The following is a 22,228-nucleotide window of genomic DNA, read 5'->3' on the forward strand; positions in this document are numbered from 1 at the left end:
ACCATATTTCAATCAAATGACTAAGTTTCTACCCAATTTTCCCCACAACACTAACCCACACACCTCTAGCATTCCAGCCAATGCAGCCCTCAAAAGCCATTCTAGGTTAGAAGTAACTTAATTAAGTCATAATGTTCTGTGACTGGCAAGCAGAGTGGGGATAAAACTTTCAAAGCAACTTCTTGTTTTCTCTTGGTATAACTTCCATTGCTGAACAAGGGTTTGGTCTTAAAACATCTTCTGTCCAAAGGCTGTGGTGGTATAAACAAAGGCTCCTCAAAACTTTGCCAATGTAATTCCTAATAAATTAGTAGGGCTTGCTATTGAAAGATACAAGACACCATCTTCCCTCCAGAGATGTAGGAAGAGACAATTTTGACTGGTGCATTCTTGGCTTGAAGAACTAAAACATATTTTGGCACAGGACTTTCCTCTAGGTCAAAATGCTAGTGCCATATGACACAGCTTAAAATAAGACATGGACTGTTCAAGTTAGCAAAGAGATGAGAAAAGGGAATATGGCAGAGATCTATATAATCAGGAATGGTGTAGACAAAGTAAATATGGGAGTGTTATTTACCACTCAACATAACACAAGTAACAGAGGTCACCCAATGAAATTAACACTCTGGCAAATAAACAGAAGTACTTCTTCACACAACCCATAGTCAAGCTGCAGACCTCATTGCCAAGAGATGCCAAAAGTACATCTGGGTTAAAAAAAGAATTAGATAAGTTCAGGGCGGATAGGTCCACTAATGGCCATTAGCCAAGATGGTCAGAGAAGCAAACCAATGCTCTGAGTATTCATAAATCTGTGACTGCTAGAAGCTGGAATGGGATGACAGGAGACAGATCACTTGACTGAATTACCCTGTTTTGTTTGCTCCCTCAGAAGCATCTGACACTGGCCAGTATTGAAGGATTAGTCTGAGGCAATATACCAGGAAGGTCACCTCATTCTGGTAAAACAGGGGTTAAACCTAGCCCTGGGAGAGGGCCAGTCAAGTTTGGGCAGGTAGCAGCCAATCAGGGCCCAGATGCACTGATATAAAGGGCTGCTAAATTCAGGGAGGCACTTATGTTCCAGCTGTGGAGCAGGAAGAATCTGGCTGCCTGGGAAGCTAGAGAAGGTACCAGAGACAGAGCAGTGCTGGAGAAGGGCAGGCAGAGCTGGGGAGCTCTGGCCAGGCAAACTCCCAGTCTGAGGCCTTGCTTCCAAGGCCTAAGGAGTACTAGGGCTGCAGAGAGACTGCCAGGACAAAAGAAGACTGCAGGTCCACACCACCTTGCCAACAATGGGTGGCTATTTCATGTTGTATGTTGCCCCTGAGGCAAGGACTCGATGATGATGATTGGCAATGGGCCACTCAGGAAAGGCAGCTATAAAAGGATGGGGTTTCCTGGGAAGGGAAGACCTGAGACTGTGTGGGAACTGTCATGGGCCAGTACCACGAAGAAGAGGCACCGAGGGTTGGGAGGGCCAATGGGCTTGAAATGGTGGCGAAGACAAGTAACTGAGGGTGAGACGCTGGCCTAAATGGGGACCTAAAGGGCTGGAAGAGCTAATTCCTGGATAGACCAGCAAGGGACACCATGCCAGTGAGTACTCAAACAGCTGCACGCAATATAACCACTCTTATGAGTTTCATATTTTAGAACAAACTTGATCCGTTCTCCCCAAACTACAGCAGGCTGGTAGTTTGTTAGAGCAGAGGCGAAAACAAATCTGGATTTCATATCTGTAACCCATGAGTGAGTATGTGTAACATGTTCCACTCTATATAGTCTGTAACAGCACTACACACAGAGCTCCCTCTCTCTTATCTCAAGTTGCACCTGCTCATGCTTTTAGATTTTTAGCACCACGACGTCTGATACTCTCTCCATTTGCCACATGTGGTGAACTGGACAGCACAGTGTGGTGAAGTGGCTTGTCAGAGCCGAACACGTGGAGCACTCTCTGCCCCTCCATGCATGTGACCCACCATTTGATGGGACAAGTGCATGTCAGAAGTGCTGGAAGTGGATCTTCCTGTGGCTTGAAGCAGCACAGCTCAGGGCAGTGTGGCTTGTGGGAGCTCAGGGCGGCAGGGTTCACGACTCCAGTGAGTCACCAGCAGTCTGTACAGGAGAGAGATGCCTGGCTAGGCGTGCGGGAGAGGTAGGGTGCCTGGCTCGCTAGCTGGGGTGGGGGTGCTGTGGTAATTGCTAAATTTTGTTTTGGACACCACTGTTTTAGCATTTAGTCCCCAGTTCAAGCCTTGGTGTGTAAGCCAATACTAGTGAATACTCTGCTATTTAATGGCGTTCATATTACCTGTTGCGTTTGCGTGATCGGTGACTATTTTTTCAAAATCTTCTCTCTCCCCATATTTCCTACAAAGTGCATAAAAATGCATGTTTTAAAAAAAATCTGTAAAATCAACAGTAATACTTAATGACGATCACATTTTAAGGAAAAAAATACTAGGAAACTAACATAAAATATGTTTCCCATGCTTGCTGTGCAATGATTGGCTCTGTTGAGAAATATGCACTTTTTCACTTAATAAGAATTGGGCCTTGGTACAATATGGCATTACCCTGTAAACTTGTGATAAATTACCATTGTAGGTGGTCTCATAAAAATATAGGTCAAATGCTATGGATTGACATTTTCATTGGCCAAGTATACATGGCGTGCTGCTGCCAGCAGGGTCATTTTTATCAGGAATAAGAGGCTGTCACCAAGGGGGGTTTTGGTTGACAGAACCCCATCTACATGTTTTGGGGTGACCAAAGCCTCTGCTGGGACAGCAATCACATGCAAGTATGCAAATGAGACACATGACTTGTAAATCAGTGCCTCATTTGGATTGTCGATTGCCCTCATTTGCATGACCCTGCCAGCAACAGCCTGCCATGTAGACGTGGCCATTGACTTCAGCATCTGCGCTTATATTTGACTTACTTGTATTCCATACTTCATAACATAATCAGGCATTTATTGAAATTATGCAGTTCTCTGAATTAATTTAGATTACAAATGCTTGTCAGAAAATTTTACTGGTAAATACCAGGAGTAATGCTGCGGATCTCAAAATTAGTTGGTTCATTCAAATCACTCCAGATTTGCAGAAGATGCGAGAATTAGACTCAATGAATTCTCCTAAAGTAATTATGATTCACCGACTAGAGAGGTAAATAATTACAAACTTTGGGATAAACTAAGGAATATCCTTACCTTGACATAACCAATACTTCTTGAAAACACTGTATATATACTGTTCCTTATTCTGATTTTTTTTACCTGAAATGTCTGCAAATATGTATCACTCTAGTAACGGTGTCTACATTTTTTAATCATCATCTGGATTATGAATAATTTTTATTTTCTTCTTTCCAACAAATATTCTAAATGGAATATAGAGTTAAAGATAAAAAAAACAACCAATGCCCATTGATGACCCTGGGAGCAGCAGCAACTAACTTATACTATCCGATGAGTTAAGTTTGGACCAGACAATATTTGCAAAGCTTTTACATTTTAAAATATTACTTATGTGCTACATAATAATTGTATATTATTGGCAGTAACATTTTTTGCCTAACTCAGTATTGTTTTCCCCTGCACATACAAACAGCACATAGCTAGGCTAACATTTTCAAAAATATCCACTGCTTCAGGGGTCTTCGCGTTTTGAATACTCAACTTGAGATACGTTGAGGTGCTTCATCTTTCAGAGATGCTGAGCATGGTTAGGTCCCATCGACTAACGAAACGCGTATCTACTCTGCAGTTAAACTGACTTGTGCCAGCTGAGCTGAACTAGGGGCTGTTTAACTGCAGTATAGACATTTAGGCTCAAGCTAGAGCCCAAGTTCTGCTACCCTCTGACTTCAGCCAGAACCCAAACATCTGCACCCCACTGACATTACATATCTTCTGCAGTCTTTGCTAGTTGGGCTCCTATAAAAACTCCTCCATACCCTACTTGTCTCTGAACCAATGATAAATTATCTCATTAGCTAATTAAATCACAACACTTCTGCAAGTATTTGTAAATTGCTGCACAGAGAAATTAAGTGACATGAAGAAGGCCAGACATCTAGTCAGTAGTGGAACTAAAAAACAGATCTCAGGAATCCTCATTCCCAGCCACCTTCACTAACCACTCCTTTCTGCTGTCCTTTACCAAGCATCATTTTCACACACATTAATCATACCTGCTTTCTTTTATGTTGTTGTTTGCTAATATTCTCTGAAGTGCAAGATGTAACTTTTCAAACTGAAAATGAAAAAAAGATAAGTTAATGAAAATATCAGTTGCTTAAAACTGTAGCTGTGGCCTGGCCTGAGTAATTAACGCCTTGGGTGAGGTTTCATTTCTTGGATGCCAGAATAAGGGAGATAAACAAATCATAATGTTAAAAACAGAATGTCTGAGGTAGCTAAGACAAGAGGGAGAATGCCCAGGGAACTATTCACTAGGAATGTAGACACAAGGTAAAGAATAAGTTGAACATGTACAAGGGCAGGGACAGAACATTATTCATTGGTAATGCTTCCTGCAAAATAATCAAGCCATTCCAAAACTGTGTCATGTGATCCATAGTAAACTTAATGACGTGTATGTGAAGGGACAGTGTTTTTGTGCAACTTTGGTGTTGTGATTTACCCTGCATACGCTCCTCATACCCCATGTTTGAGTCAGATCAACTCTGCATATTGTTCCTATACTTGCTATTATGCCAAATATAGGAACCTCAGCGACAAAATCTGGAGCTGAACTGAGTATTTTGGGTCCCAGAGCAATGGATTAAGTGTACTGGATAGGCTGAGAAGAGAAGGTCTCGTCTCATAGGGGATCCCAACAAAAATGTAATGAAAAGAATTATGTCATAAAGAGGGCTTCATTTGTTTTTAAGAATTAATAACCTCCTTTCAAAGAATGCAAATAATTAGAAAAGCATAAAATATAAATCTTCTGAACTTAGTTTATGTTGGTATGTTGAGTTTCAATAACTCTAACTAAATTCTCTGCAAGTGTGACCCTATGGTCCTGTATTCTAAATATGTTGATGTGCCTTTATTTCCATGTTGCTAGATGCTAATAAGGAAAACACTGCTTCTAAAATGTAGTTTTTGACATAATCAGCTCAATTTTCTATTGCTGTAAATTAAAAATGAACAGACTAAACACCACAGATCAAAACTGCTCTAACAAGTGAGGCTATCCTTACAAGAAAATAATGCTTTCATATTGCATTAAACTTCTCCTAAAAACCTGATTATACACCCCACACGGGACAAAAAAATAATGCTTTTTGTAAAGCAGTGGCATTTCCACGGCTGTCAGGTGCTGTGGTGGTTTTCCTGGCAATTTTAGGATGCAACTCTGATGGGGTCAAGGTGAAAAAAATATAGTTTCCAAAATAACCACCAACCAGTGCCTCAAATAACCTCTCCACCCATTTTTGTGATGATAAAAATATGTTCCTGAGGAAACAATAGTTTTGAATACAGGAATTCCCATAAACCCAACATGACTGCCCATTTACAAAAAAAAAAAGAAAAAAAGCATCCTAAAAGTGACAGGCTGGTTACTTAAAGTGCCAGGTAAAAAGACTTGGTGAAATAGCCAGATAGGGTGCCCAGAGGAGAGAGTCTCTCCAGTCCACACATGCATATCCACTCTTCAGTTCCTACTCCAGCCTGGAACACAGGCCACAGCTCTCGCACACATGCATTTTATATGGCGCTGGACCAGCGAATCTGCCTTGTGACTGGATCTATTGGCCATGCCTGAGCACTGCTCAGAACCCACACACCTCTGTGGTCCAGCACCAAAAATTGTCAGGGAGAATGCTATACTCTCACGGTCCCTGTGACCAGACTCTCTGTGGTCTAGCCTGTCCAGCCCCTTGGAAAATGTATTAGTTACACTGTAGTTTCCATGTTGTTTGCGTCCAGGAAAGAAGGATACGCTGCCAGAAAAAACAAATATAAAGAAAACAGTTTGGTTTTCAAATAAAACCAGAAGTGAACAACAGTTCTACCTCACTTAATCAAGATGTAATTCACATGAGTGTATCACCAGGAAGAGGCCCACTGACAGGGAGCAAAGGGAGCAACTGCCCTAAGGCTGACAACTCAAAAGGGCAGCAGCAGTGGTGGTAGCCAGAGCCTCAGGCCTTTCGCTGCTAGAGCACAGCGCTGCACCCTCCAGACAACACTAATGGCTGAGGTGGGCTGACTTGGTGTGCTCCAGGTGGCACTGAGAGCTGGCTGCCTTTGGCCCCTCCCCTTCCAGGAACAAGGAGCCACCCCCTTCCTTCATCTTGTCCAGGGACGTGGAGAAGCTGTCAGCTCTCCTGAGCATGAACAGATTGAGGAGGGCCATCCAACTCCACACTCAACTCCAAGCAATGTGTTCCATCACCCAAAAATCCAAACAAGGAAGCAAACAGAAAACCCACCCACATGCCCTTGTACCTTGCACCTAATGAAAAGTTACTTGGGGCCACATTGTGCCCTGGATTCCTACTCATAAATGTCACTGACCTCAATGGAAGTGACATGCTCTGATCAGGGACACAATCTGGCATTTCGTTTTGATGTTTTCAATTTGGAAAAGGGTGACCTACGTCAGGGTCAGGCAGGGCAGCACAAGGTAATCTAATAAAAAAATATGCTTTCAAGCAAACTGATCCATAGGTTGGGAATCCCTGCTCCACATACATATACTACATACTATTTCTTGTGCCAAACTATTCAAATACATCAGAAAAGTACCTAAACTTAACTGGTTTATGTCAAGTTACAAGCACTTGGAACGAACTGGAGACTTTTACATGTATTTTAATGGGAATTTAGTGTCACTCATGAGTTTTTGCCTATGAGCAGAAATTTGGGAACCAATTGTGCTTGTACAGTGAGTGATAAGTGTAAAATTAGCCAAGCAAAAAGTGCTTGGGTCAGACAATATTTCAGCATATGGGTGTCGAGGGACCACTGGGAGAAGGCACCATGGCCAATGTATTTGCCTGCAAGTATTTAACGTCCTCTGAATTTACAATCGACTTTTACATGATGGATGTCTGTCTTATTACTGTAGCTGGCAGAAACTGAAAGAGAACCTATTGAAATTGACAGGCAGAGTACAAGAATGGGAAGAGCTGTGAAAACAGACATGCAAGTAGAATGAACACCACTCCATCATGTGCAGCAATGTGCGCTGATGTCACCAGTCAAGTTAACACAAATACTCTGCACATTAACAATTGAAAACTTACTTCTTCCCACTTAGATTTCATGACAGCAAACTTGATGACTGACCATTCATCCCCATCCAGGACCAAGTCCCAACAAGCACTATGCTCATGACATCACCTTTACCATGGAACGCAGCTGAAGCCAGATACTCGGACTATGTTTTCACTGCAGTGAGAAGCATGCCTCCCAGCTTGCGTAAACAGGTATGTGCTAGCTCTGCTTCAGCTAGCATGCCAATTACAGCACTATGAGGACTGCAGAATGTGGGTGGTGATTCAGTCTAGCCACTTGAGTCCATGCCTACCCATCCTCTGAATCCAAAGTCAGGTGACTAGTCCAAGCTTCCACCTATGGTGCAAGACTCACACTGCTAGTTTCAACAAGCTAGCATGAGTGTCTGTGTGGGCTGGCAGTCTCACTCCCACCTGCAGTGCACCTATCGGCTTGCAGGTCAAGGAAGTGCGTTCTAACGTTTGTTTGGTGCTGGTTCACATAGCTTATTCTGGCTTTAGAAGAGTACTGCGTATCACTGAAGAAGGGATGAGGTGAAAAAGGCACAAAGGTTCAAAATGGATTGTGGCACAATTGCATCCAGCAACCATGGGAAAATAAAGAAATGAGAGCAGAGATGTAGGCAAAGACAGAGCCAGGCAAGGCACTAGCATGAACAAGAAGCTCAAATTTGATTCAAAGACTTACATATACTTGAGTGTTTATTTAAAATGCACTCCTTGAATGTTTGTCTCCAATGCATTAGTAAACTATCATTATTGGTACCCGGTCATCATTTACCTCAGGAAAGAGCAGTTTGCAGATGCTTTCAGCTAACGTGTGCAGATACACTCTGCTTCTGCTGGTTTTCCTCTGTGGAAGGTCCCCACGAGTGTCTTTTTCATGAACTTCTTTGCAGATGGGTAAAGCTGCTGTAGAACTATTTGGCTGTTCTGCACATTCCTCCTCATGTTCATCAGAAACATGACTTTGGGTTAGCAAAGAAAAAGGACATTCCCCAGTGATCTTCAGATCTTTTAGTTTGGTACAGAACATGCTGTACACTGTCTCTGTCTATGGAGATTAAGAGTACTTTGCTTTGTGTTTAATTCTCTTCTGCTGACTAACAGTAGAAGAAGCTGGAACAGTAGATGAAGGCAATTGCTTGTGGAATATTATTTGTCGTTATAACTCACTGCAGGAACTGATGCAGCTTTATAGCCCTACGAAACAAAAGTGGAAAAAAAATACATTCAAACTATGAATGGTTGTGTATGCTAATTTATTTTTCCTTACGGTGAGGAGAATGTCAAGTTACAGTAATGTTGGTCTTACGATAACACATAGGCTATGACCCAAAAGACAGACTTCAGTACATTCATAACTATAGGTGCATGATTAGTCTTATTATCTTCAATTGTTTAAACAGTGCTTAAAGTTATGCACATGTTGTATTGGGACCCTGGTAGCTAATGCAGAAACGTGTTTTGTCTGAACTAAACCCATGATCATGTTGAAGGCTCAGGCCTCTGTTGAAATAAAACAAAGACACACTGACAACTGCCATCAGAAAGCATTGCACTCTTATTCCAGAAAGCTACCTCAAACGGTACAGCGGAATTTGTTTCTACTAACATTGGAATTTATCCCTCAGTGCTCTTGACACCCACAGTACCACATTCACAACCTATGCAGAAACAACTGGGTTGGTTGCACTTGCCCTTCTGGGATGTAAAACCATGGATGCCAAGATCCAGCCCCTCACCTCAGTGCTGCTGTCCTGGCCATGAAGAAAGAAAGATGTGGTTTAATTAGGCTGCAAATATATTCACTTAACACATCTGGGGATATGAAACAATAAATTATACATAGCTAGTCACCTTCCTGTCCTTGATGATGAGTCAGAATAATATAACAACTTAAGCATTTTATCTAGACACCGTATCAAATAGATTAGGATTTAAGAAAGAAAAACATTTTTTGAAAGTTTTTTGAAAACAATGTAGCATTGAAACAGAGGGACCCCTTGGAAAGTAGCTCGAATGAAATTCTTCAGTTACAAGCCATGCCTCTTATTAGAAATTAACAGTATGAAAATGTCAGATTCTCAGCTGTGAAGAATTAATGGTTCATCTGATCCTAGTAGCATTTGAACCAATGGATTCAGTAAATTCTATTTAGTCCAATCATCATCTTGATCTTCTTACAATTGAGGTCGATATAAAAAATTTAACTGATTTTCAAGTGAGAAAAATTAGGGCACTGATGACTACAATACTTGCTGGGGGACATTATCACAAACTACTTTTACATTCCCCAAATACAAACAAAACAAATCTTAGAAGCCTGACTTCTGTTGAAGAAAATATGGACAAGCGGGATGTCACACACTTCTGACTGTGTTAGAAGGCAAACTGTAAACATAAGAACATGAAAAACTACATTATATATTTAGCACTCAGTTTTGTAAAAGCAAGGAAATGATGTTTATTATGTTATAGAAGACACGTTCCTGATTCAAACAATACAGAGTTATAGCTGTTAATATCATCAGTTACTATAAGCCTAAAAAGGTATGTATTATAAATATCCAGCACACATTACAGCCTGACTCAAACAGCCCTAATCATTGTCTCCTGTAAGTTCTGTGCCTGTGCAGCCACTTGAGAGTTAAATGCCACCCAAATGATTAGCAGGGTGCTCACAGCTAGTTTTACTTTTCTACTGGTGGTACTGGTGGTACACACTTACACATGCCTCAGTGCACATAAATTTATTCCACACATAGATGGAAAAAATCTCCACATGCATGGAAGAGATTATCAGGAACATTGGCCATGATACTAGTATGAAAAATAACGGTTGCTCATAATACCTGAAGACCAGTGCTTTCTGGAAGCTAAGTGCTTGGGTGATGGCCCAAGAGAAATTCAGGTGCCACCTAGCTAAATAGCAGAGCACCCACATCCACCCTTGACTGGTAGTATGTAGGATAGTGACAGATGTGTTTCTATTGGTGGTACACATCCACAAACGCCATGGTGCACATAAAATTTGTTCCAGAAAAAATTAGAGGAAACACTGCTAAGACACCCACTGACAACAAGTAACAATTCAAAGACATGAGGAAACTTAGAAAGTTTCTAAGGCTGTCCTCACTGCTCAAGGCAATGCTCTACAGTAGCGATGAGCAACCAAAGCTAGTGAGTGGGCGGGGCCATTCCAAAGGGGGCAGCCAGTGCTCTGGGCACATGGCCCAGGGCAGCCCTCCTGCCACAGGCCCTACCCCACTTCCAATCCCCAAAGCCCACCACCTCCACAAGCAACGCAGCCTGGGGCACTGCCGCAGTGGCAGCAACAGGGGCTACCCCTTCCTCCTCCTACAGTCACCATGCGGGCAGGCTGCTGTGCTGCCCTCCCAGCCTGCTGCACCTCACTTCTCAGTGGTGGCAGGAAGTGGAGCACTCTGGGATGGGGTATTCTGCTTCCCACCATTGCTGAGAGGCCATGTGCAGAGGGCCAGGAAGACGGCAGATCAGAACTGGCTTCTGGGTCATGCCATCTCCTATTGCCTGCATGGTTAGTGCAGGAGGAGAAGGGTGACTCCCTGCTGCTGTCACTGCACCAGGCCCCATATTACTCCAGTTCCCTCCCATCCATGGGGCCTGCAAAAGCACAGGGCCTAGGGTCTGGTGTCTATATGAGTGTCCCTCCTTCATCTCAGTGCGCCACCAGATTGTCGTTAACCAAAACGATCTCCTGGGATAGGGCAATTTTACTAACTGCACTTGCATACCTAGAGTTTATGAGATGTGCCAACTGAATCACAGCAGCACTCTGCTTGGATACAGAGGGCGTGCCCGGGTCTCATAGACAACGTTGTGTGCAATCCCAGTACACCTTACCTCACGTGCATGTCACTTTAGTAATACCAGTAGGAAAAAAACATCTGGACAGAAACCAACCCAATCTGGCAACAATGCTCATGGGCAATGGTAAACAAAACCTCTTATGGGTCACACAGGTCGCCCATCACTAACTTACAGAGTCCATCCGAAGGACAGCTTCTCATGTTAATTCATGTCCCTCTGTTGTATATTAACTGTCATCCAAGTTTAAAACTAAAAAAATCACCTCAACCATTGCATTGTTCAAAACTGTTTATTTTTAATACTTCTCAGTATACTTCCTTTTATATTTTCCTGTATATCAGGTAGGCTGTGTCTACACGTGCCCCAAACTTCGAAATGGCCATGCAAATGGCCATTTCGAAGTTTACTAATGAAGCGCTGAAATGCATATTCAGCGCTTCATTAGCATGCGGGCGGCAGCGGCGCTTCGAAATTGACGAGCCTTGCCGCCGTGCGGCGCGTCCAGACGGGGCTCCTTTTCGAAAGGACACCACCCATGAGCTCATGGGAATAAGGGGACTTCGAAGTAGGCGGGGCCCTTTCGAAAAGGAGCCCCGTCTGGATGCGCCGCGCGGTGGCAAGGCTCGTCAATTTCGAAGCGCCGCTGCCGCCCGCATGCTAATGAAGCGCTGAATATGCATTTCAGCGCTTCATTAGTAAACTTCGAAATGGCCATTTGCATGGCCATTTCGAAGTTTGGGGCACATGTAGACACAGCCGTAAAGTGCCTTCCTGTATTTAACAGTGAAGTCAACCGTACCAAACAGACAAATAAACAAATAGGCTAATAGTAAAATTTCCATTAAGAGCAGATCCATGGCTCCTTTTTAACTAGAGTTTAATAAGTACGGTTTATTAATCTTATTTCATGCAAACAGGAGAAAAACCAGAAACAAACTAGCTTACAAAACTAAAACATCTTAACAGTGCTTCTGCTAAAATACACACAGAGATGATCCCCCGAACCGTTTATCTTTTAAGAACTTAAAAGTATTTCTTTAGACTCATTTTGCCTTATTAAACCAAGTATGTATAAAAAGCTAACTGTCTTTCTTCATCTGCTTTGTTGGTAAGTTACTTGACAAAACAGATGCAGATTCCACATATCAGGGAAACAGTCGTTTGTTTTGGTGTGGCTGCTTTGTAGTGCACGGCACCTCAACAAATGGAGGATATGTTCATATGTGCACACAGGAGCCTCAGTGTTATAAGAATCAGAGAGGCGGCCGTGTTAGTCTGCAGCTTCGAGAACAACAAGAAGTCTTGCGGCATCTTATAGACTAACAGATATTTTGGAGCATAAGCTTTCGTGGGCAAAGGCCCGCTTCATCAGATGCATGCGTGGGAGGGTGGGTTCAGGGGGGTATTTAAAAAATGGGGTCCCAGTAAGAGGGAGGGCCAGAGCTGACAAGGTCTATTCAGCTAGGTGGAAGTGGCCCAGTATGAACAGTAAGGCTGCTGACCCCTGATCTGGAAATAATGAAATAAAGAAAAAGATAAGCCAGCTCTCCACCAGTCCCCACTGGCTCCCCATCAGTCCTCACTGGCTACCCTCCAGGTCCCTGCCAGTCTCCACTGGCTCCCCGACAGTTCTCTACCAGCTCTCCAAAGTCTCCGGCCAGCTGCCTACCACCTCCCTGCAGGCTCCCCACCAGCAACCCACAGCTTGCCAGCTCCCTGCCTGTCCCCATGTCTCCCTGCTGGCACCCACCTATTCCCACGGCTCCCCACCATTCCCCACCTGTCCCTGCTGGCTCCCCACAAGCTTCCCACCTGGCCCTGCAGCTCCCTACCGGCTCCCCACCACTTGCTGGCTACTTGCCAGCTCCCCCCCCAGTTCCTCCTGGATCCCCGCAGCTCCCACTTCAGGGCTCACTTCCAGGGCCCCTGCACTACCGTGCCTGCCGCCCAGCCACCACAAAGCTCCAGTATATTCCTGGCTTGTGGTCCCACAGCTCCTAAATGATGTGAGTGAGGATCAGTGTGACTTATAATAAATCTGCTTCCTGAATTTATTAATGACATCTAAGCGAAACAAAATCATAGCAAAACGACCTATAACGAGGACCCCCGTAGTTTCTTTTTTATTTTTTTTTAAATGTACTATACATATTCTGTTCTCAGCTTTAACTTTAAGACTGGTTGGTTCAGGATCCAGAAGTTATTATTAATTACTTGCACATTCCTCCCCAGCTGTAACCAGGCAAAAACTGAGAAACTGTCCTTTATTGTCCCCATTCCTTGCACAGATCTCTTGCTGGAATCATAGAATCCTATGGCTGGAAGGGACCTCAGGAGGTCATCGAGTTCAGTCCCCTGCCCAAAGCAGGATCAACCCAACTAAATCATCCCTGCCAGGACTTTGTCAAGAAGGGACTTAAAAACCTCTAGGAATGGAAATTCCAGCACCTCTCTCAGTAACACATTCCAGTGCTTCACCACTCTCCTGGTGAAATGGAGATTTCCTAGTATCCAACCTACACCTTCCCCCCCGTAACTTGCAATCATTGCCCCTTGTTCGGCCATCAGTCACTACTGAGAACAGCCTCTCTCCATCCTCTTTAGAGCTTCCCTTCAGGAAGTTGAAGGCTGGTATCAAATTGCCCTTTACTCTTCTTTTCTGCAAACTAAATAAGCCCAGACCCCTCAGCCTCTTCTCATAGGTCATGTGCTCCAGCCCCCAAATCATTTTTGTTGCCCTCTGTTGGTTCTGCTCCAATGCATCCACATCCTTTCTATACTGGGGGGGTCCAGAACTGGGCCCCTCACAAGTGGTGAATAGAGGGGAATAATAACTTCTTTAGATCTGCTGGAAATGCTCCTCCTAATGCACCCCAATAAGCCACTAGCCTTCTTGGCTACAAGGGCACACTGTTGACTCATATCCAGCCTCTCATCCACTGTAATCCCCAGGTCCTTTTCCGCTGCATTGCTACTTAACCACTTGGTTCCCAGCCTGTAACAATGCTTGGGATTCTTCCATCCCAAGTGCAAGACTATGCCCTTGTCCTTGCTGAACCTCATCAGATTTCTTTTGGCCCAATCCTCCAATTTATCTACTTCATGCTAGACCCTCTCCCTACCCTCTAACATATCTACCTGTCCCCTTAGCTTAGTGTCATCTGCAAGTTTGCTGAGCCCTCTCTCTGATGTCAACTGCACAACCAGGCATTTACTTCCACAATTCAACATTCTCACAGGGAGGATGAATGAGGACACCACTTGTGCGCCATACTCCTTGATCTTTCTTCACAAAGTTACATAATCTGTGGTGATCTGCTGAAGGTCGTTCTTTGCTGTGTCACTGGTTTCCACATGGAGAAGTAGGAAGGGGTAATAATCCTCAGTTCTAATGATTTTTGGAAGACTCTGTTACATCCTTGATTCTAGCTCCTCTTAAGCAGCAAACTTCCCAAGATTCTAGGTTCGGATGGCAGATGGATGACTCTGTCCCTCTTAGGAGGGAGTCCCCGACCACCACGAGCTGTCTTCTTCTCTTAGGGGTGGTGGTTGTAGAACCTCCATCCATAGAACTATGTATCCCATGCCTTCCAATCAAGAAGAGTTTGGCAAACAGGCATTTAGTGTGTATATATAACATAATCATGATTCATAGATTAAGGGCAGAATACAGCCTTTAAGAAGGCTATATAACATTTATTCTATGCCATATAACAGACAAGGAAACAACAGGGGTAGATTCTGGTGAGCTTCCACATAAACTGGCACAGTACTGTACAAGGACTGCGATTACAATGAATGAACATACAATTGTTTTATTATATATAAAGACGTATAATGAATACGCTAAACAGTAAATTGTTGTCTCCCTCCTTGCTTCCCTATGACACGCCAGGATGAACACATGGTCCCCTGTCCTGACCAATATGAGGTGAGACAAAAATCTCTATAAAAACTCAGACCCAAGAAGTAACCTCTTTTTCAAGGAAGGAACTATCTACATGGTGAGGCAGGAGCAAAATAAAGGTGCTGACTACACGAAGAAGTTGCAGAGGATCCACATGGCAAGCAGGCTGTAGGAGAAGCTGGAGAACCAAGTGACTATGATGAGCAGATTCTGCTATGAGATTCAGGGCTATGTAGAATGGGGAAAGCAGAGACTAGTTATGGGACCTGCAGCCAGATAACTGAGCTCAGAGGGAGCCTGGTGGCTATCTCAGGCTCTTACATGCACAAGCTCCCCAAAAATACTATTACAAAGTGTCTTAAACACTGGCAATTAGTCTGGGAAGTACTCTGTGTTCTGTGACCAGGTCCTGGGTATACCTACTGTGTAAAGAACAATGGCATTAAGCCAGAAAATAGGCATGGGAGGTGCACAGCCTACTTGCCTCTGCGTTGGAGCGTCCCCCTATCAGTAGGTGTGCAGAAAATGCTGCTGTGGTAGCTGGGGACAACGTAGAGGTATCCCCAAAAAGACACACCATGGACTGATTTTATCCAGGAAGCCGACAAGTTTTTTACCTGCACTGGCCTGGAGAGATCATCCCAGGTACTAAGCCTGAGCCTCCCAACATTCTACTGTATTTGTAACCTTGCAAGTGGTAATAAAATAGCCCTTGACATTTCTTGCTTGATAAGATATGCTAAAACATGTTAGCCATGTTTCTGAGCAGTTATTGGGACCTACTGGGGCCTAGCAACTATAGCTTCTAACAGCTGAAGCCCTTTCAGGGCTTGCCTCCAAGGCATGGTACCATCTGGTGCTACTGAGTACTTTCAGAGGTTCAGTGTGCAAAGTACAAAGCAGTCATAATTGCTGCAATATCACATTGATTACAAATATTTCAAAACGTGATTAGTGAAATTTAACATTCATGGGGGTCACCATTACTTTAAAACATCTTAATGACTCGCTGAAATAATGAAAGCATTTTATAAAATCTAAATTAAATACTGATGTGCATCCCAGTTACTCTCCTGATTGCTATCTTGCTCTGAGGCACATGAAAGACTCTCTCAGTCTAATGTGGTAATTCCTCCTAATTCTTCACAGCTGAGTCTTAAAAAAAAAAAAAAGAAAAAAAGAAAAAAGATCACTTCAGAGAAAACTGTTATGTATGTTCTGTTAGTCTATAAGGTGCCACAGGAACCTTCGTTGCTGTTTCAGAGAAAACAAGATCCTTAATAGTTTATGCTCTGCTACTATAGAATTAGCCAGCTCTCCTCCAAGAGATATAATATATAGGGAAGAAAAAATAATGGGGGGCAGGGGTAATGGGGAAATCGGGGACAGGAAGTTTTAAAAAAATCCCAAGTACTTTCCTATATCAGATTCTTCCACTCGTGCCGAGTAGTATCTGAGCTGACAGTAGTTCCATTGCAATCAATGGGGAATGAGAGCTTCAGCAAATACCTGAATAAGCTTTAAATCACAAATGCAGACACTTTAAATATAAAACAAAGGGCTTTTCACCTAACGTGATTCATGTTCCTGTTCCTTGCACAGCTGATTAAGACCTATATAAGAGAACATAACTGCTTGTCAGTAATCTCAGAATATTCCCAACCTGAATCTAAGTTTCAAAACATCACTGAACTTTGGTTTCGGGAACAAGGGGCTTTCGAAATGTGAGGTGTCCTTTTGAAAGGCCCCTGTTTACACAAGCAGCATGCATTTTGAAAGTGGCACTTTCAAAACGCATGTAGTCATTATGCTAATGAGGCACTGCATATTTATGGCAGTGCCTCATGAGCATCTGCTGAAGTGGCTCATTAGTATCCCCCTTTTGAAAGGCGGTGGCTAGTGTAGCCACAGCCTGAGGGTATGTCTACACTTACCAGGTCAAAGGGTCGCTCTCCAGAAGTATGTCATGTATCTGGTAAAGACTTGCAAAATTGATCTCCCTGGGTCCACAGATGACCCCCCCGTACTCCTTCTCTCATGAGGACAGACTTTAAAGTTGACTGCAGATATGTCAATTCTAGCTACGTAATTGCCAGAGCTAGAATTGCGTATCTGCAGTCAACTGTAAGGTCTAGTGTAGGTGAAACTGGAGCCTCTGAAGTTGCTGCTGTGGGGACAGGTTAGCCCGTTAATTAGTCTGGACCTTAAACAGCTTCCTTTATTTGACCAAGCATTTCAGCTCTCTCTCTCTCTCTCTTTTTTGTTTTGTTTTGTTTTTGTTTTTTTTAAACACTTGCTGCTAGGGCTGTGCCAACATCATTGATGACACTGTAAGTGACTGGGTGCAAAAATAATCAAAACAAAGAAGCTAAAGCAGTGAAAACAGAATAACAACATAACCAAAATGGGAGGGAAATTGTACTTTCATGCTGCTAAGTCAAATACATAGATTTATACATATTTTCTTTTCTGGGTTTGCAATCTGTCAAAATACAATAAGAGTTTCAGCTGAGTAATTTTAATGCATAATAGTGGGAAGTCACAGAAATAAATCTATGACTAGATCCTTTCCAGAATCCTTTTCTTGATCTTGTAGGGCTAAACAGGTAACCAATGGGAGTTGCACGCATATTACTTAGAATCGAATTTTGTTCATAGTTCAAACAATGTAAGTTGGAATCAACAAATGAAAAAAGATTACAGGTCCAAATACATGAACTCATTACAAAGAGAACCAGGACACACAAGTGTTATGTTTCTTGGCTCCCTCCAGTTGCATACTTACAGCCTAATCCCACAAACTTAAAACACACCCAAGTAACTTTACTTCAGTGGCACAACTCTCCCTTGAAACCCTTTTTCATGTCAGTAAAGTTAAATGTGTGTTTGCCATACTGAGACACAAGCTTACACACGTACAGTACTTGCTATAGTTTCAGCTAAGACTCTGGGCCACTGCATTGTAGTATAAAACACTGATTGCATTGGTTAATTATATCATGGTTCACTGTTTTAGACTATAATGAACAAAAATTTAAAAAACAATTGCATGCCAAAAATCGTTTTCCCTGAAATCTAAATAGCCTACATATTTATTTGCAAACCATGTCCTTATGAGGCAAATAGTGTTTTATAAACGAATTCTAGCTGCAGATTCTTCTGACTCAGTCTTTGCCCCCTGTAACAATCCTGAGTCTTTTGCACAAAAAACACTAGGAGTAAACATGAAAGGGAGTTAAATGCCCAAGCCAACTCCCACTGAAGTCAACAACACGACTCTTGACATTCTGGCATTTTTGCTGGCAGACAGAATAGCAGCAATGGAACCAAGTATTATAAGATCCTTGAGTGCTATTAAGAGGTAGGCTGTATGGGAGGCTATGTCAGAGTCAGAACTCTAATTATGGAATTAGTTTGTCAGGTGGATGGGGAGGTCAGATACACAGGCTCTCTCTGGGCTGGGGAAAAACTAAAACAGCATTTGAAACACTCTAGCTGGGTCTCAAAACTGCTGCTTTTGAAGAACCTGAGGCAGGAAAGCAATGCTAAAGAGGAGGGAGCAGCCCTTTCCTATCTGTTTCCTTCCACCGGGAGTATAGGGCTGAACCGACAGGCCCTAGAAAGGCACTTGTTCACTCTTTTTGCACAGTTCTGAATGGTTTTTGGAGTACCATGTTGTTAAAAATAAACAGTTTATATTATAACTTGGTGATATTTTGTTTCTATGACCAGACTGAGTTTTCAAGTATTGTGCCGTGATGCAACCCTGACATTGCTGATAGAATGGCAACTTAGTCCATGAGCTACAGTCTTTGTACACCTCAAACTCCTGTTCGTGCCAAAAGGAATGTGGAGGAATGCGAGATCAGAGCCTATATTTGTAATCAAAGACACAAAGTGCATCACCACACATACCAAAATGGCACTGTTAAATACCTTAAAATGACATTTCATAGTTTGCCTTGTCACTTTATCGCATTTTCAATGCTCTTCTGGAAAAAATCAAGGAGACACTTATTTTAAGCAGACAATAATGCTAAGAGTTTAATAATTAAATGCACTTATATTATACGTAAAAAAAGGCCAAAATGTTTTTTTATTCTTTTACTGAATTTATGGGGCAAACAGAAAATGAAGCATTTTTGTGCAAGTGAGACTGGATCAAATTTATCACAGAAACACAGGGCTGAAAGGGATTTTCTGAGGTGTTTTAGACCACCCCGAGCACCTATTTATCAAATCCTGCTTTTAAAAACCTTCTAAAGACAGGGATTCCACAATCTCTCAGACACCTGTTCTACTTCTTAACTACCCTTATGCTTAGAAAGATTATTTCTGTTATCCAACCCAAATCTCTCTCCCTTGCAGCAAATTAAGTGCACTGCTTCTTGTCTTACCTTCCATGAACATGAAGCTTCTGTAGCAGCCTTTAGCTTATTTGAGAACTGTTATCCAGTCCCTCCTCAATCTTCTTATCCCAAGACTAAATATGCCAGGTTTTCTATACCTTTCACTTTTGCTGCTCTGCTCCATACTCTCTCTTCAATTAGTCCATTTCCTTTGCCAAGTGTGGTTCTCAGACCTGGGCACAGCATTCCTGCTCAGTTCTCACCAGTGCCAATTAGAAAACAACTACTTCCAGTGTTTTGTATGGCGCTCCCATTAGCATCATTTTTTTTCTTTTTTTGCAACTGCCTCTTCAATTTGCGATACACTGTCATCCCCAGGCCTTACTAGCTGTGCTACCATCTAGCCAGCTAGTCCCCATTTTATAGCTGTGCATTTCATTCTCCCTTCCTACATATAATATTTTGCACTTCTCCTTATTAACCTCATCTAATTTTCAGACCAACTCTCCAGCTTGTCTCCGCTCCTTTGAATTCTAATACTCTCCTCCAAATGGCTGGCAACGGCTCCAGCTTGGTTGAACAAAAGCACAGTCTTCACTCCACTATCCAAGTAATAAATGAACACATTTTTAGTACTGGACTCAGGACAGACCCTCATCCCATGAGGCCTCAGTCACTATGCTTCTTCCATCCCTCAGTCTGACTGCCAATCAGTGATAACCACCATTCCTCAACAATGATTTTTCACCCAGTTGTCTACCACCTTCTAGTTATTTCACCTCGACCACATTTCCTTTGTTTGTCTATAAAAATATCCCATGGGACAGTCACAAGCCCTACTAAAACCATGATTTATCACCTCTTCTGCTTCCACCATCTACTGGTCCAGTAGCTCTGCCAAGGAGAGAAATTAGGTTGGTTTGGCCTGGTCTTGACAAATTCAGTCTTGCCAGAATTTATATCCTTATTGTCATCTAGGTGCTGAAAAACTGATTGTTTGATCATTTGTCCTGATGTCTTTCCAGGTACATATATATAATCCCTCAGGTCTTACTTGTCTTCCTTTTTTAAAGGTAGGCATTATGTTTCCCCTTTTGCAGTTCCCTAGGACCTCACCCACTTAACATCTTGCACACATAATGTGAAGAGAGAACAGCACGGTTGGTTGACTGCAATAAATGAACAAACACTTTTGTTGTCAGCCTTTGTACTAGATGTATGCAAAAAAGTCTTTTCTAAACCTGAACAACAAATTGGAAAATTCAATAAATCAGAAGGTAATTCTTGGTATTTTTAAAGATTCAATCTCTGCCATGTCAGCCATTGTTTTCAGTGGAAGTGCTGCAGGTATCTCAGCTGCTCTTCTGTTAGACCCTGCCATTCCAAATATTATGCTCACTCATCTCTGTGTAAAGGAAGAACTATCAACAAATAGCACAGTATGCTTCTGGAATGGCTTCTGCTATGGAAAAGCCCGCATGCGCACAGGACAGCAACAGGCAGCAGACAAGCAAAATGATCTCAGTGCTAAATACCGCGTTCTCCCCCCTTTGATATTTGCAGCTTTCCTTAACATCAGTAGGAGTTCTGTGAAAAACTGTGATGAGCATCTGAAAAGAATGTGCTAATACTAATTCATGTGTGACAACTGTATTTAAAATAATCTGTAAACAGCTTGCAGTAGAAACACAGGTCATCTCAGTCTAAAAATTTAAGATGTTATATCATAACTAACAAAGTTATGTTGAAAACCTGGTTGCTGAAAATCAGTCAGAAGATAGATGTATATATTACTTTGAACTTTCAGAACTCTGTCATATTTTCCAAAGGATAGCCAAATGAGTAACTGAAAGAGCCAAGGGCAGTGTCTACACTTGCATTCCTCTTTCGAAAGAGGAATGCAAATGAGGGAAATAAAAATGCAAATGAGGTGCAGATTTACATAGCTGGCACCTCATTTGCAGATTCTTCTTTCAAAAGATGATCTTTCGAAAGGAGAATATGCAAATAAGGTACCAGATATGTAAATATGTACCTCATTTGTATTTCTGATTTCCCTCATTTGCATGCCTCTTTCGAAAGAGGAATGCAAGTGTAGACACAGCCAAGATGGGTGAGGTAATAGCTTTTATTGAACCATCTTCTTTTGGTGAAAGGGACAAGCTTTGAAGTCACACAGTACTCTTTTTCAGGTCTTGAAGAACATTGAATATTTTGCTACAAACATTGTCAAATGCTGATTAGCATGATGGATTTATTTCAGGATTAAAATAAGCTAAAATATTAAAGAAACTGAGTCAAGGCCTTCATGTTTCTTCTCTTTCCTTCAAAAAATGGTTCTCTCAGACAATTTCCCAGAAGATATTATATTAGTGAAATTATTAGCTGTAGAAGACAAACACCAATCCAGAACTCTAATGTTGGCCGGTAAAGGGAGAAGGATATTAATTCCTACTCTTTTGTTTTCAGCTGTATTTATTTGCTATTTGTTACTGATTTCAGATTGAATACTTTTCATATTTAAGAATATTTCATTTCTCTTCTATGAAATGCCCACAGATCATCCGATTCCTTTTCTCGTCCTCTCTTTTTTCTTCTCTGCATTTCCATTTTCCACTGGCACTGGGATGATATTTACTTCTACAAACTTATTTGAAATCCTGGAAAGGAAACACCGAATATGGGATTTCCTTAAATATTCTATTACGTCCATTGAGAGGATATCTGACACTTGCACACTCCTGCATGGTAGTCAAAAGTCAGCAATACATATTGTAATTGCACTGCATCATGCAATACACATTTCACACCTCAGTTCCACAGGACACTACAAGGACCAGCTTCTACCACT

At 42.3% G+C, this 22,228-nt stretch overlaps 1 protein-coding gene across 1 annotated transcript in view; it reads right to left on the reverse strand.

Moving 5' to 3' along the window:
- Positions 1–22,228, reverse strand: part of GUCY1A1 (guanylate cyclase 1 soluble subunit alpha 1) — a 48,185-nt gene that overhangs the window by 11,019 nt on the left and 14,938 nt on the right. The window contains exons 2-4 of the mRNA XM_074991887.1: positions 8,051–8,472; positions 4,210–4,271; positions 2,321–2,379 (exon numbers count right to left, since the gene is read on the reverse strand). Of these exons, the coding sequence (XP_074847988.1) occupies positions 2,321–2,379; positions 4,210–4,271; positions 8,051–8,305 (376 nt within the window). The 5' untranslated portion in view covers positions 8,306–8,472. The remainder of the gene's footprint in view (positions 1–2,320; positions 2,380–4,209; positions 4,272–8,050; positions 8,473–22,228) is intronic.

Source organism: Carettochelys insculpta, chromosome 4 (genome assembly GCF_033958435.1).
Source record: "Carettochelys insculpta isolate YL-2023 chromosome 4, ASM3395843v1, whole genome shotgun sequence".
Taxonomy (NCBI): domain Eukaryota; kingdom Metazoa; phylum Chordata; order Testudines; family Carettochelyidae; genus Carettochelys; species Carettochelys insculpta.